Source organism: Spinacia oleracea, chromosome 2, assembly GCF_020520425.1.
Source record: "Spinacia oleracea cultivar Varoflay chromosome 2, BTI_SOV_V1, whole genome shotgun sequence".
In the NCBI taxonomy this organism is placed as follows: Eukaryota; Viridiplantae; Streptophyta; class Magnoliopsida; order Caryophyllales; family Amaranthaceae; genus Spinacia; species Spinacia oleracea.
In genome coordinates, this window is record NC_079488.1 from 5,919,114 (window position 1) to 5,933,166 (window position 14,053).

At 35.6% G+C, this 14,053-nt stretch overlaps 2 protein-coding genes across 2 annotated transcripts; one reads left to right on the top strand and one right to left on the bottom strand.

The window, feature by feature from the left end:
- The first annotated feature begins 1,013 nt into the window (after positions 1-1,013).
- Positions 1,014-7,762, top strand: LOC110803170 (CRM-domain containing factor CFM3, chloroplastic/mitochondrial). The gene is made up of 9 exons (XM_022008652.2): positions 1,014-2,242; positions 3,036-3,456; positions 4,259-4,389; positions 5,006-5,353; positions 5,632-5,788; positions 6,238-6,530; positions 6,617-6,676; positions 6,771-6,863; positions 7,476-7,762. The coding sequence occupies exons 1-9, from the start codon at positions 1,073-1,075 to the stop codon at positions 7,563-7,565; spliced, it is 2,763 nt and encodes a 920-aa protein (XP_021864344.1). The 5' UTR covers positions 1,014-1,072; the 3' UTR covers positions 7,566-7,762.
- A 622-nt stretch (positions 7,763-8,384) lies between these two features.
- LOC110803181 (uncharacterized) lies at positions 8,385-12,474 on the bottom strand. The gene is made up of 5 exons (XM_022008668.2): positions 12,294-12,474; positions 10,989-11,060; positions 10,130-10,296; positions 9,595-9,706; positions 8,385-8,885 (listed from the first exon to the last, which is right to left on the bottom strand). Exons 1-5 carry the CDS (start codon positions 12,330-12,332, stop codon positions 8,667-8,669), a joined length of 609 nt encoding a protein of 202 aa, XP_021864360.1. The 5' UTR covers positions 12,333-12,474; the 3' UTR covers positions 8,385-8,666.
- Between the last annotated feature and the right edge of the window lie 1,579 nt (positions 12,475-14,053).

The following is a 14,053-nucleotide window of genomic DNA, read 5'->3' on the forward strand; positions in this document are numbered from 1 at the left end:
TGTATGCATATTCTTTGAGCCAAAAGTGGCAGAAATCTTATGGAAAACAAAGAATTATGGGGAAATGTATAGAGTTTTCATTGGGAGGATGGACTCATAGAAGAATCCACAATGTAATACGAAGTATATTGTTGAAATTTTCCCAATTAATATTTTAATGATATCAACTTTGTTTAAACTTTTGTTAATACGGAGTAGATAAATTATTGATTAAAATTGTGCGTTGTCAAACATTAAAGTCAAACTGATACATCTTTTCGGAAACAGAGGGAGTAGTGCAATTTACCAGCAGAAAGGGAAATAATTTAATAGTTGATGGGACAAGAAAGAGTAAGGTTGTATTGCAAGGAGAGTGTGAAGTTGTGAGACGGACAAAGAAGAGTTATGATAGGTAAGAAATGACGACGCACCTGTACTGACATGACCCAACACGATACAGTACTACGCACACCAACATGAAGTCTAGGGTCTTGGAATGCTCAATTATTTTTTTTTATAACCACAACATGACCCGATACGAAAAAATACACTAAATTGAGTGAAATTATGCTTAAACATAAACATAACACGACACCAAAACACGTGGTTTTGGCAGTGATCGACTCTCTTGAAATGTTCTGAACAACATCATGCTCCATGCGACTCATAGCTGAAACTCTGAAAGTACTAAGTACACCAAAAACTTCGGTCAACCATTGAAGCGCAGATCATAAACCGGGACCGGATGCACCGTGCACCCCGAGGGGTATTTTTGTGCCCATTAATGGTCTCTACCCTATTTTTTCCTCGCATATAAGGAGAAAGTATGTGAGGGTGCACCGTACACCCAGATACATGTAACATGAGGGCTGTCAAAAACTGACCCAATCTAATCGCCCATTCGATAAAATCGAATTGAACTAGAAAAAAAAATTGAAAACATTCAATCTACATGAAAGAATAATCTAACACAAAACATTATCCAACTAATCCAAACCGTTAATACCCGACCCGTACCGACCAAAAACCCGATTTGACAGCCCTCATCCTCTTGAAAAAAACTGGAAACACCATGCTCCGGTGATAATCGGTTATGGCAATTCCAGGGTCACACCAATATTCTTATCACCCTCTCTTAAACCCCACTTCTTCTTCTTCTTCTTCCTTTTCTCTCTCTCCAAATCTTCACACCCATTTCCTCCCTCTTCTGAAACCTCTCAAATTCAGACTTTGTTGTTCACAGAACAACACTATCCAAACAGAAACCCAGAAATCCCAACTTCCCAACACCAATTTTGAGGTTCGGAAGAAGAAAAGGAGGCCAAAACCAAGTTTCTACGAACAAATTCGTGATAAATGGTCTGTCAAACCCATTACTCAAACCCAGAAATTTCCATGGCAGCTTCAGCAACAACAGGAAGAAGAAGAAGAAGAAGACCCACCTTCAATTTCAGCATCAAAAATGGTGGAAATTCACAAGGAGGTAGATTTAACTTCTGGGGTTGAAACTCCCAAATTTTCTGTTAATTTGATTCATGGTAGCAAAATTGAAGAACCCATTTCTGATTTCGGTAGAAAATTGGATCAAAATTTAAGCAAAACAGTTAGTAATCCTGTTAGTTCTGATTTTGCTAATGTTTTGATTTCATCTCCATTTGCTGAGAACAAGAAATTGACAAAACCTAAGTTAGTTAGTGCTGAATTGGTGAAAAAATTAGATAAGGATAATGTTGAGAAAAAGGTTGATGTTAGAGTGCAAAAATACAGGAGTAGTGAAGTGGCATTATCCAGCAGAAAAATTGATGGTGGCGATTTTCGGAAGGTTAAGGATGTTAGTGAGAATTTTGTTAAAGGGAAGAATACAGACAGGAGTAATGGAGTGGCATTATCTAGCAGAAAATTTGATGATGTTGATGGTGGCGATTTTCGGAAGGTTAAGGAGGATGTTAGTGAGAATTTTGCTAAAGGGAAGAATACAGATAGGTTGCCATGGGTATCACAAACTGAATTGGATGAAGTTGGTGAAGATAGGCAGAAGAAGAGCAAGACCGAGGTAGCGGAGAAATCAATCCCGGAATATGAGCTTACGAGATTGAGGAATGTAGCATTGAGGATGAAAGAGAGGATAAAAGTTGGGGAAGCAGGTGTTACACAAGCCTTGGTGGATGCCATTCATGAGAAATGGAAGATTGATGAAGTGGTGAAGATGAAATTCGAGGGGCCATCCACGTATAATATGAAGAGGATTCATGATGCTCTTGAGGTCAGAATGCTCTTCCTGTATCATTTTGCTTGAATCCTGTGTTCTGATTCATGTTTGTTGACTATATATAACATAATCTTTGGATGTGGTTTTATGGTTTTTTAGCTTTTTTTTTAATGTATATGTTTCAAATGAATGTTTTCATTTTGAATAGGTTGTATAATCATGCTTCTTGTTTATTGACTAATACATGATAATCTTTGGATGTAGTTTTTCACTTTTTTGTATGTATATGTTTCGAATGGATGTTTTCATTTTGAATAGGTTTACAATCATGCTTCTTTTTTGAATGTGTGAAGTGTAGTTGCTTGAGGATTTCGTGTATTCGAGTATATGAATCTAAGTTATGTTGTTCATATCATTTGTTACAGTAAAACGAGAGGCTTGGTGATATGGAGATCAGGTAGTTCGGTAGTGCTATTCAGGAGATTAACTTACAAACTAGACTGATATGATAATCTTTGGATGTAGTTTTTTGTATGTATATGTTTCAAATAGATGTTTTCATTTTTGGAATAGGTTGTATACTCATGCTTCATTTTTTAACGTGTGAAGTCTAGTTTCTTTAGGATTTCGCGTATTTGAGTATATGAATCTAAGATATGTTTTTCATATCATTTGCTAGAGTAATACTAGAGGCTTGGTGATATGTGTATGTTTCAAATTAATGTTTTCATTTTGAATAGGTTGTATACGCATGCTTCACTTTTTAATGTGCGAAGTGTAGTTGCTTTAGGCTTTTCTTGTATTTGATTATATGAATCTAAGCTATGTTCTTCATACCGTTTGCTAGAGAAGAACGGGAGGCTTGGTGATATGGAGATCAGGTAGTTCGGTAGTGCTATTCAGGGGATTAACCTACAAACTAGATTGTGTACAAACATATAAGGAAGAGAAGAAAGTAGATGTAGATGCTTCACATGATTTAGGAAAACGTGTTTCTGATGGGGTGAGACCTCAAAAGATAGTGTCTGAAAAAGAGTCGATGGAGATGAGTGAGCTCAACAATCTATTGGATGAGTTGGGCCCGCGGTATGTAGACTGGTCTGGCCCTCTTCCATTGCCTGTTGATGCAGACTTGCTTCCAGCAGTGGTTCCTGGATATAGAACTCCATTCAGACTTCTTCCTTATGGTGTTCGGCGTTGTTTAAAAGATGCAGAAACAACAGAGTTTCGTAGGATTTCAAGGAACACCCATCCACATTTTGCTTTGGGTATGTCAGAAACATTTTCCGTAAGGCAAATTTGTCAAACACTACCTTATGAAGTCGTTTTTTTTTGCGAGAAACTACCTTATAAAAACAAAATATTGTAATTAACTACCTTATAAAAAATTTATTTCGTAGGATCCTACATTTGGTTGGATTATGAACGTAAAATCAAAATTTCGGGTTTGACTTTACTATGTGTATCTTACGTGGAATCTCATTGGAAATGGGTGATTAAATGACACGTGAGATAGGCATCGTAAAGTAAACCTTAAAATTTTGAGTCAACGTTCATAATTCGGCTAAAGGTAGTATATTTCGACATAAATTTTTTATAAGGTACTCCTCCGTCCCATAATTATAGTCCCGTTTGACCAAAAACACGGGTTTTAAGAAAAATGAAATATAGTACATGAAAAAGTAGAATAAAGTACAAATGATGATTGAGTTGTATGGAAAAGTGGAATAAAGTGCATGTGAAAAATAATATAGTACATAGGAAAGTAGAATATAGTACATGGGTGGGGTTTTCAATACATTCTTAATTAATATAGTACATGAGAAAGTGGGGACCTTAGTAGCCAACATTAGAAACAAGACTATAATTTTGGGACGCCCGATTTAGAAAACAGGACCATAATTTTGGGACGGAAGGAGTAGTTAATTGCAACATTTGTTTTTATAAGGTAGTGTTTCACAAAAGCACAATTTTATAAGGTAGTTTTTGACAAATTTGCCTTTTAGTAACAACAGTTTAGATTATAAAGTTTTGCTGACTCACAGATTTTTCCTCGATTGATTGTGGTAGGGAGGAGCAGAGAACTTCAAGGTCTGGCTGCAGCTATGGTAAAGTTATGGGAGAAAAGTGCTATTGCCAAAATTGCCATTAAACGTGGTGTCTTCAATACTTCCAATGAGAGAATGGCTTGGGAGCTGAAGGTAAGGCTCACCTTGTTTGTTTTCTTGGTGAATTTCCAGATAAGTTGAGAATAAATTTGATATTATTTCCTTTTGAAAAGCAACAGAGCAACCACTCTTTTTTTTCAAGTAAATTGAATTTGGTACATCCAAGATCTATGTTACCCGGACTCGGATACCCATATTGGACACGGGTACGTGTCCAAGTGTCCGACACGGCTATTTGTGAAAAAATTGCATGATTTTTGGTCCAAAATGAAGTGTCCATACCCATGTCCGAGTGTCGAGGATCGGACACGGGTATTTGAGACAAAATGAAGAGTCCGGGTAACATATTCCAAGATCATATCTGGTTACCTCACATATAAGTTAGTTATACATGCGTTATCTATTGAAGAAAACGCTACAGGACTTTGCTGAGTTTTCAGAATTCTAACTAAAATTCTCAAGAACTGTCAAGTTGAAAAGCTGTTGTTCATTTCATAAAACTTAAAGAATGGGTTTTGTTATTGGGTCTTTTGATTGTTTTAAATCTTCATTCTTTAACGCTTTAATAGTTTAATCTCCTTTTGTCAATAATGCAAGGGTCTATAATTTGCCATCTTTTCTAACAAGCGCTTTCAATTTGAAATTGCAGAGACTGACTAGGGGGACATTACTCTCAAGAAATAAAGAGTACATAGTCTTTTATCGAGGAAATGACTTCTTGCCCCCAATTGTAACAGAATCACTGAAAGAACGGGAAAGGCTGACAATGAATCAGTATCAGGAAGAAGAAGAACGGCGGAATTCATTAGCTTTGGTTAATTCAAACTCCAAAAACAATAAGGTTCCCATGGTCGCTGGGACTCTTGCAGAAACTGTTGCCGCAACCTCTCGTTGGGGAAAGCAGCTAAACGATGAAGATGTTGAGAAAATGATAAAAGACTCAGCTCTGGCTAGACGTGCTTCACTGGTTGCGTATCATAAAAAGAAGTTAGCTATTGTAAGTTATTGTTCGACTTATTATCTGCACTTATCTAAACTTTATTGAACTTATCTTAACTGAACTGAACTGAACTTATTTATCTGGAAAAGAAACTTAATTTTTCTGACATAAATTTATTTGTGTGTGAAAATGTCTGGAAAAAGAAAGAAACTCAACTTATCTGAAATTATTTTGTGTGCAATGAGTCAAAATAAGTCATCCCAGTTTCGGATGCATAATAAGCACCCTAAAAAATGCTTTCTGACTCGCGTTCTTTATTCCTAAATTTCCTGCAGGCAAATGAGAAGCTTAAGAAGGCTGAGAATGCTTTGGAAAAAGTACAGGGATATCTAGAGCCGGAAGAGCTCCCTTCAGATTTAGAAACAATAACAGATGAGGAGAGATTAGTATTTCGTAGAATTGGCCTAAGCATGAAGCCTTTCTTGCTTGTGGGTAAGCATGTCAACTCAGTTTTTAGGCTTACTATATTAGGTCCCGTGCATGCACGGATATTCTAAAATTATTTGACTAATTATTGACTGAAATGTTTCTCTCCCTAAAATATTGCATACTCCGTAATTAATAAATCGTGAACATACTCATTTATAATCATCTAATACGAACGGTTTGACTAAAATGTAACCAAAAATCATTTTTAGCAAATTATTAGTATGTGGCATATATTATTTACATAATCTATAAACAAATATTTTTTTTTAATACAAAAACAGTAAATAAAAATGAAAAAATAAATAAAGTAGAGATTTTTTTAGGAAAAAAAGTATTGGCGAGAAAATTCTGCACTAGGAAGTGACATGTGTCGCTCCTGATGCCTGTTTTAGTATAATGTAAATAGATTTTGGCATCCTAGAAAATTAATTACAAAAGCTGCTTCTTTACAGGGAGGCGAGAAGTTTTTGATGGTACCATAGAGAACATACATCTGCACTGGAAATTCAGGGAGTTGGTGAAGGTAATTGTGAAGGGTAAAAACTTTTCACAAGTAAAACATGTAGCGATTTCTTTAGAGGCAGAGACTGGTGGTGTGCTTGTATCAATGGATAAAACTACTAAAGGGTATGCAATCATCATTTATCGAGGAAAGAACTATCGGCAACCTGTTCGATTGAGGCCTAGGAATTTACTAACAAGAAGGCAAGCATTAGCTCGGTCAATCGAACTGCAAAGACGTGAGGTGAGCTCTGGTGGTACATATGTTTATTTATTATCATTTAACATAATGAAATCGTTCTTCTTACATTTGTTGTACAACTCATACAGGGATTGAAGCATCATATCTCAAGTTTACAAGAACAAATGGAGTTGCTGAAGTCTGAAATAGTATGTATCCATGTTTGTTTTACACATGTTTTGTTGCAACTTTGACGTAAACTTCAAGGTTGACCGACCTCCTTTTTTTTTTAATTTTCTGCAGGAAGATATGAAAAGCGGAAAAGAGATTGATGATAAAACGTTTTATAAGAAATTAGATGATACTGCTATTCTTTCTGATGACGAGATGGAAGAGGTAAGACTAATAGGGCTATTAATTTGTAGGCTTTTGGAAACATTGTAGGATAGTTTGTTCACTAATACGGCGTTTGGATGAGGGAATTTGGAGGGAAGGGAAGGAGAATGAGCTATCCATTTTCCTTTATTTAGATAGAAAATGAGGAAGGAAAGAGAATTGGAGGGATCTATTTTCTTTCCCTTTAGATACATGAAATCCTAAAAAAGTTAAGGTTTTGAAGGAAATGAAATGCCCTCCTTTTCCTCTCCTCCCCCTTCCTTCAATAATTGCTAACTAAACACAATGTTATGCTTTGTTCTCTTCACCAAAAGATAAGATAAGATAAGATAAGATAATATAAGTTAGGATTAATAAGTTCAGATAAGATAATATAAGTTCAGTTCAGATAAGATAATATAAGATAAGATAAGGGGTAATAATATAAGTGAAATTCAGGTGAAGAGAACGGTACCTTAGCGCAGGAGGTAATAGGCAATTAAGCACATTTTTGGGGCTGCAGAAATTAGAATTGAGTTTTTAGTGCTGGAATGGATGTTGTTTTATCAAGGGATGTTTTATGTTTGGTCAGTATAATTTTGCTGATTAACGGTTCGCTTCCCTTATTTCTAGGATGAAGATGAAGAGGCCTACTTGCAAACATATGACAGTGGAGATGAAAATGGTGCTTTCGTCGGTTCTGAGTCTGAAGATGAGAATTGATCTGGAATTGGGATGAATGGAAATTATCAGTGTATACAGTTTCTTATGTATAGCATATTTCAGGCTGTGTATTAAATTGAATGTGTACCTTATGTATAGCATATTGCTTGATGCATCTTGTCAGTAAAAATGAAAATTTGATATGGAGAATCGGCTGAAAGGCACTTCCTTTTTTATCAGCATGACAATTATCATTCCATGAATTGTGATTTAAGACTTAAACTTAGGGGTGTAAATGGGTCGAGACTTTTAATAAACTACTCGAATTCGGGCTTGGTTAGAGCTTGTTCATGTTCGCTTGTTTAATAAATGAATAGAGATTGAACAAAATTTGTAGCTCGTTTAATAAATGAACTTGGACATGAATATATGTATGCTCGTACATTTTAGTTCATGAACAATTCGTTTATTTATGTTCATGAACAAACTCGTCTATTCATTTTCATAATTAAATTTACCATATATAACACATATTATACATAGAAATCATATTAGCATAGAAGTATTTTTAAAATAGAATTTAAGTTGCAAAATTAGTACACATTTCAAATTTTGATTTCAAATGGTTAAACTCTAAAGAGCAACGCTCATTTAAGAAAAATCTCGTATATGAACTCCGCTCGATTAATAAACAAGACATTCATGAACACAAAATCTCTTAAACGAACAGAAATTGAACAAATTTTTGAGCTCAGTTGAAAGCTAGAGTGGGTAGTACTCGGCTCGGCTTGGTTACACCCCTACTTAAGAGTGCATGTTACATGTTATGCCAGGGATCCAAGGCATTTTGCATGACATTAGTAGTGTAAAAGGATGCAGTTGAAACATCAAAAGGTTTGAATACTTCATTCAAACAAAAAATTATTTGAAATGAACATAAACAGACCTGATATAACCACGGTCGAGGTAAAAGAAGTCTCTAAAACATAGTACATAGTAATCAATACTAGTACAAATGATAACAAAACAAAACCAAACCAAAATTCATCCAAAGCCACAGTTTGGCTCTGATTGTGATTATCCCTCCTTTTCATGAGTGAAACCCTTGTTTATACATCAGATCTTCTGATTAGAAAAACATTATGCCTCAGAATCCATCGATCACGCGCTCACTTCTGCCTTTTCTTCATCTTTCTTGTTCTTTTTCATGGTGGGAACACCTTGTTGTTGCTCTGTCTTCTTTTGTGCACGAATCAAAGCTCTTTTAGCACGGGGCCGCATTTCTCGCACTTGTCTAGGAGGCATGACGTATGGCTCAAGGGGTTTATCAGCAAATGGGTGTTCATCACCGGTAAATATCCGAAGTTTCCGGTCTCTATCCTACATCCATTAGAGTAAAAAAGTGAGCAGGTTTTTCTGATTGATTCCTTCACTGAACAGCAAAATGGTGTGATTTTAGCTGTTGCCAGAAGTGACAGCCCTGACAGCCATAGCAAGAATAGGGCTTTGTTTGGTTTGGCGTAAAACGTTTTTAGTGAAAATTGATTTTACATGGAAAACTTTTTTCAAGGAAACACAATTTCCAACCTAGTTTTCTTTTGTTTGGTTCCTTGCAATAAAATAAATAGAAAAAAGGAAAATGCGAGAAGACGGGTGAGGATTGATGGGAAGAAAGAAGATGGAGGTAAGGAGGAAAGGAGGAAAGATGGAAACGCGGTTTCCCTTCCTTTCAAATGGAAAATGTTTATCCACCTTTGAGGGAGTTATGGAAAATTGTTTTCCATCCCTTGCCAAACCAAACAACGTAAAATGATTGAAAAAAGGAAAATCGTTTTCCATGAAAACGTTTTACACCCACCAAACGTAGCCTAAGTGCATATTCTCCCATCAGTCCATCATCCCCCTTTTCTTAAAAACATGTCTACCAAAATTAGGAATCATGTCACAGAAGATAACTAGTTGAATAAGCAAAATAGGAAGTAATATGAAAGGAAAGGGGGGATAAAGGATGAGCAAATAAACAACTTTAAGATAAGACCTACAATCGGATTGCATAAATAAGTTTTTAGGCTCAAGAAGTAACACTCACATCACGTAATTTGTTCCTAGGAAGCATGCGCAGGACAGCCTTACGAATAACTTCAGTAGGATCTTTGGCCATCTGATCCTTTAAACTTCTTTCCTTAAGGTGGCCCACATGCCTATTAAACCAAAAATAGACAAATATTAGTATAAAAAAAAGGTTACATAAGTAAAAATATGCAAGTTATTTGAGGGAAATTAGACAAATCCAGATCTCAAATCCCACTTTACAGACCAGTTTATAGCAAACATCTGAGACCTATCTTCATTTCTACTTTCTGCTTTTCATACAACCTCCATAGAACCCCCCATATAGTCTGAAGTCTGAACTTTGAAAACTATAACCTCCATAAAACCCAACCAAATAGTTTGAACTTATACAGGCAAGCAGCAGACAAAGTCATTGCTATCCACAGAACTTTCAAAATTAAGTGAATAACAGTAAGTTTGAGTAGATAGAAGACAGAAGGTTCGGAGAGAATTCTTCCAACATCCAGTATAATGTCTATCATATTCATAACCAAGTTATCCTAGGAGCTTACCCAGTGTGCCATCGGTAATATTTATCTGTAAGCTTCCTCCCTGTAACACAAATGTCCTTTGCATTAAGGACAACGCACATATCCCCATCATCACGATTAGGAGCATATGTAGGTTTGTCTTTCCCTTGTACCACAGTAGATATTTGAGATGCTAACCTCCCAAGAACCTAAGCCAAAACAATGCAATTGTTACAGAGAAAACAATGCAAATCTACACCACACGAAGGCTTGTGAAAAACAAAAACATATGCCAGCAGGTCTGTACTAAGAGACAGTAGATTTGAGCTTCCTGCAATATTGGAGGAAGGGGAAAGGAGCCTGAAGACGGTTAAGCAAAGATGAAAACAGAAGTGGAAAACTGGGTAGGTCAAGTAATGTATCATCGGATGTTTTGAAGGGTTGGACTTGGGTACGTTTATAGATTTCCCCATATTCTTTGTCTAGTTTGAAGTTTGACTATTTCGTATATTTCTTTCAGAGACCGATACAGATACTAGTTTGGTTAAAAATAAAGAGTCCAAAAGACACAGTTTCCATCTAAACATATAGGATTGACAAAGCTAACCACGACAAAGTGCATTTTCAAGAGGAATCAAAAAATTAAAATAGGGATACATATCCAAACACCGATACTTCTTCATATAAAATCAAGAACAACGGAATTGCTCTCTTAAGTGGCTGACAAATATAGATGCCTACCGTGCAACAAGAATTGGTTGAAAATAATGCTCAGCTTCTTAATCATCATATGAAGCAAATTCTAATTTCTGTAGATATGCCAGAGGGCACAGAGTGTAGTAGAAGGAAGGCGGGAAGGGGGGATAGAATCATAAAATGGTATTAAAAAAAAGGTTCTCACCTGGCCTTTGGCATCAAATACCCTCCAACGCAAACCATCCAAATCAATACGTCTCAACCCAGCAAGGGCTCTCTGCACAAAGAAAAAACAAAGTTTGTGAACAGGTGCATAAAAACTTACTATACTACTTGAATCTGCACATGAAGCCCAATACATCAGGGAATCATTGCAACATAAGGCTATACAAACACATCATCACTCCAAATCATTAGAGCAGACCAGTCCTATGGTGAATGAACATGAATTCTTTGACATAATCAAACCAACATCAAATATCAAATATAAACATAGGCTGTCATACTTTCTTGTATTTCACTCCTCTGTGTACAGGTGCCTTCCAACACTCAGCAGTATTACACTTTTGCCCAACAATCTGACAATCATCCCAAGATACTTACCTAGGTTAGATGTAAGAGAGAACCCAAACTCCCTACTAATTGCTTATTCCTCCCTTTTATTTTCATTACTGCGGTGAGTTCCCACGCCATGATTGACCCCCGCCCGAAGTAAAGGAATCATGAACGCTGTGACGTTCACAGCGGATTCATTGGAACCCACTTCAAGAATATTGTAATTAGTCCTGATTGGTTTTCAGAGACTGTGACGAGCCATGTTACAGTCACAAAAGAGATGAGTGATGCGAAGTTGTGTGCTTTGAGTGCACGGCTTATAGATTCAGGTCCTTCACACCATAGTTTCTGAGTAAATTACATAATACCTCTACGTAAGCAAACCCTGAGTCTGCAGATAATTTGGATGCTAAAGCGTAACCAAAAAGGCAACGTATAAACTCCTCAATTGACACAAACGTCCATCATTGAGCAACATTGTGATCTTACAACCAATAGCTTGCACCTCATTTTCTCACTCCTCATTCTCCCGAATTCAATTCAAAAAGCTAACAAATTTACCAAAAATTGAAGTTTTGAAATTCATCCATTACTCCTCATTTTGGGCATTTTCACAAACACGGCATTACTCCTCATTTTCCCGAATTCAATAAAAAAAGCTACCAAATTTCTGAAAAATCATCCATTATTCCACAGTGCAGTATTCCTAACAACCATCAAATACAGAAAACAATGATAGTTCTTCTGGGCATTTTCACAAACACTTGGCGGGCATTCCATAGAAGGGTTGTTTAAAACACCAAAATCTGACATGGGTAATAACATTTCACCCAGAAATCATACAATGAATCCAACAAAAACCCAGAATTCGAAGTGATAAAATATACAAATTGAAGCAAATGCCAAGAGTGAAAAATTAAATCAGAACGAAGAAGAAAGAGGTGTTAAAGATTACCTTCATGTTGCCATTGAAGGCTCCTGTGACCATCTTCATCTTGAAGGAATAACTGAGAACAGATCTTGAAGCGAAATACAAGAAGAACTGAAGGAAGGAGGAGAAATCGAGCTGCTTTGAGTGTGGAAGGTTTTGCCAGTTGACGGGACTGTTAAACCCTTGAAGGAGAGAGAAAGAACCAATTTGGGAGAAATAGCTTTTTATGGTTTTTCATAAAGAGTCCCTAAAGTTTGGGAAATTTTACAAGTTCGTCCATTTTGGATTTTTGGAATTTACAATGCACCCTTACCAAATCGTACTCCATCGGTTCAATTAGAGGTGATTAAAATTTGGATCGGGACAGGCTGGGCTTTGGTATAAAATTAATGTCCAAACTCATAAATTGATGTGGGCTTTTCGGGTCGAAACGGGTTATGTTGGGCTTTTTAGGTCGGGTTCGGGGCTTTGGTCTACAAATGCGTATTTGAGGTTGCTCAAACCCGTACTTTTCAACAGTTCTTGCACGTTCTAGGTGTACAACAAATTTATACAAACTTTTAGATAAGGCGCTCTATTATACACAAGACCATCTTGGTATCATATAAGTTAACAATGTAACCAATAAGTTAAACAATGGAACCAATTAGTTAAGCATTGAAACTAATTAATTAAGCACTAAAATTAGTTAGTTAAATACAAGAACCAATTAGTTAAGCAATGAAACTAAGTAGTTAATCAGTGGAACCAAATAGCTAAGCAATTGAACTAATTAGTTAAGCAATATCAAAACGGTATTTTCGGTAAGGCGGTCTTACACAAAAGTTGCCGATAAATTTATTATATATTAGAGTATCTTTTATCCAATTTTTGTTAACTTTGAACATGTTTTGATTAACTTTTACCTTATTTTTTTTTTTACATTATAAAGGGGTAAATTAAAAATTATTTTTTACTACGATGTACTATACTTATTGTATACCACCCTTAAATCAGAATTTGTGTTGTCAGATTTAAATTAATGGCAAACTTTTTAATGCAAATGAGTCACCATATATATATATATATATATATATATATATATATATATATATATATATATATATATATATATATATATATATATATATATATATATATATATACATATATATATGGGAGGGATCCGGTGAAAATAGGTTCCTATGTGAGTATACTAGTATATATGAGAATGAATCTAATCCTACGGATTAGATTCAGTCGGAAAGCTAGGATTAAAACAACTAATGGAAACATTGTAATTCAACCTTCCCATTTAATGATGAAACGCTATTTTCTCTCTCCAAAATTAGTTTCTACCACTTTCTCTCTCTCTCTCAACAATACTGCCATTCCTCTCTCCTCAAAACCTCCATAGAAGCTTGAACATCTCCGATTTCTCGTCGTTTTCTTGCCAATTACAGCTGCATATTGTTGCTTCAAACCAAATTGTTGCCGATTTCATCTATAATTCTTCTTATACTTAAAAAACTGCGTGAATTAAAACCTAGAAATTCAAAATTGAAGATGACAAAAGAAAAAGAAGCTAGCTACAAATCAAAGTGAAGAACCTATGGAATAAGAAAAAGGTAAGAATTTCTACAAAAAATACGAAATATACTACAAGTTTTAATCATTGATTTGTGTTAATTTTCTGTATTTTTAATTTTAAGGAAAAAGGTTCATATTCGAAGTGAGGATGAAGTGCGCAAGAATGAAGATGAAAACACTACTTCTGAATTGAAAACTACAAAAAAATCGTAAGC

Excerpts from the sequence above, each read along its gene's own strand:
- LOC110803170 (XM_022008652.2), top strand. The coding sequence starts at position 1,073 with ATGGCAATTCCAGGGTCACACCAATATTCTTATCACCCTCTCTTAAAC. Across the intron at positions 3,457-4,258 it reads CCATCCACATTTTGCTTTGG|GGAGGAGCAGAGAACTTCAA; the intron begins GTATGTCAGAAA and ends TGATTGTGGTAG. Across the intron at positions 6,531-6,616 it reads TCGAACTGCAAAGACGTGAG|GGATTGAAGCATCATATCTC; the intron begins GTGAGCTCTGGT and ends CAACTCATACAG.
- LOC110803181 (XM_022008668.2), bottom strand. The coding sequence starts at position 12,332 with ATGAAGATGGTCACAGGAGCCTTCAATGGCAACATGAAG. Across the intron at positions 11,061-12,293 it reads CCTTCAATGGCAACATGAAG|AGAGCCCTTGCTGGGTTGAG; the intron begins GTAATCTTTAAC and ends TTCTTTGTGCAG. Across the intron at positions 10,297-10,988 it reads TATTTGATGCCAAAGGCCAG|GTTCTTGGGAGGTTAGCATC; the intron begins GTGAGAACCTTT and ends GTTTTGGCTTAG.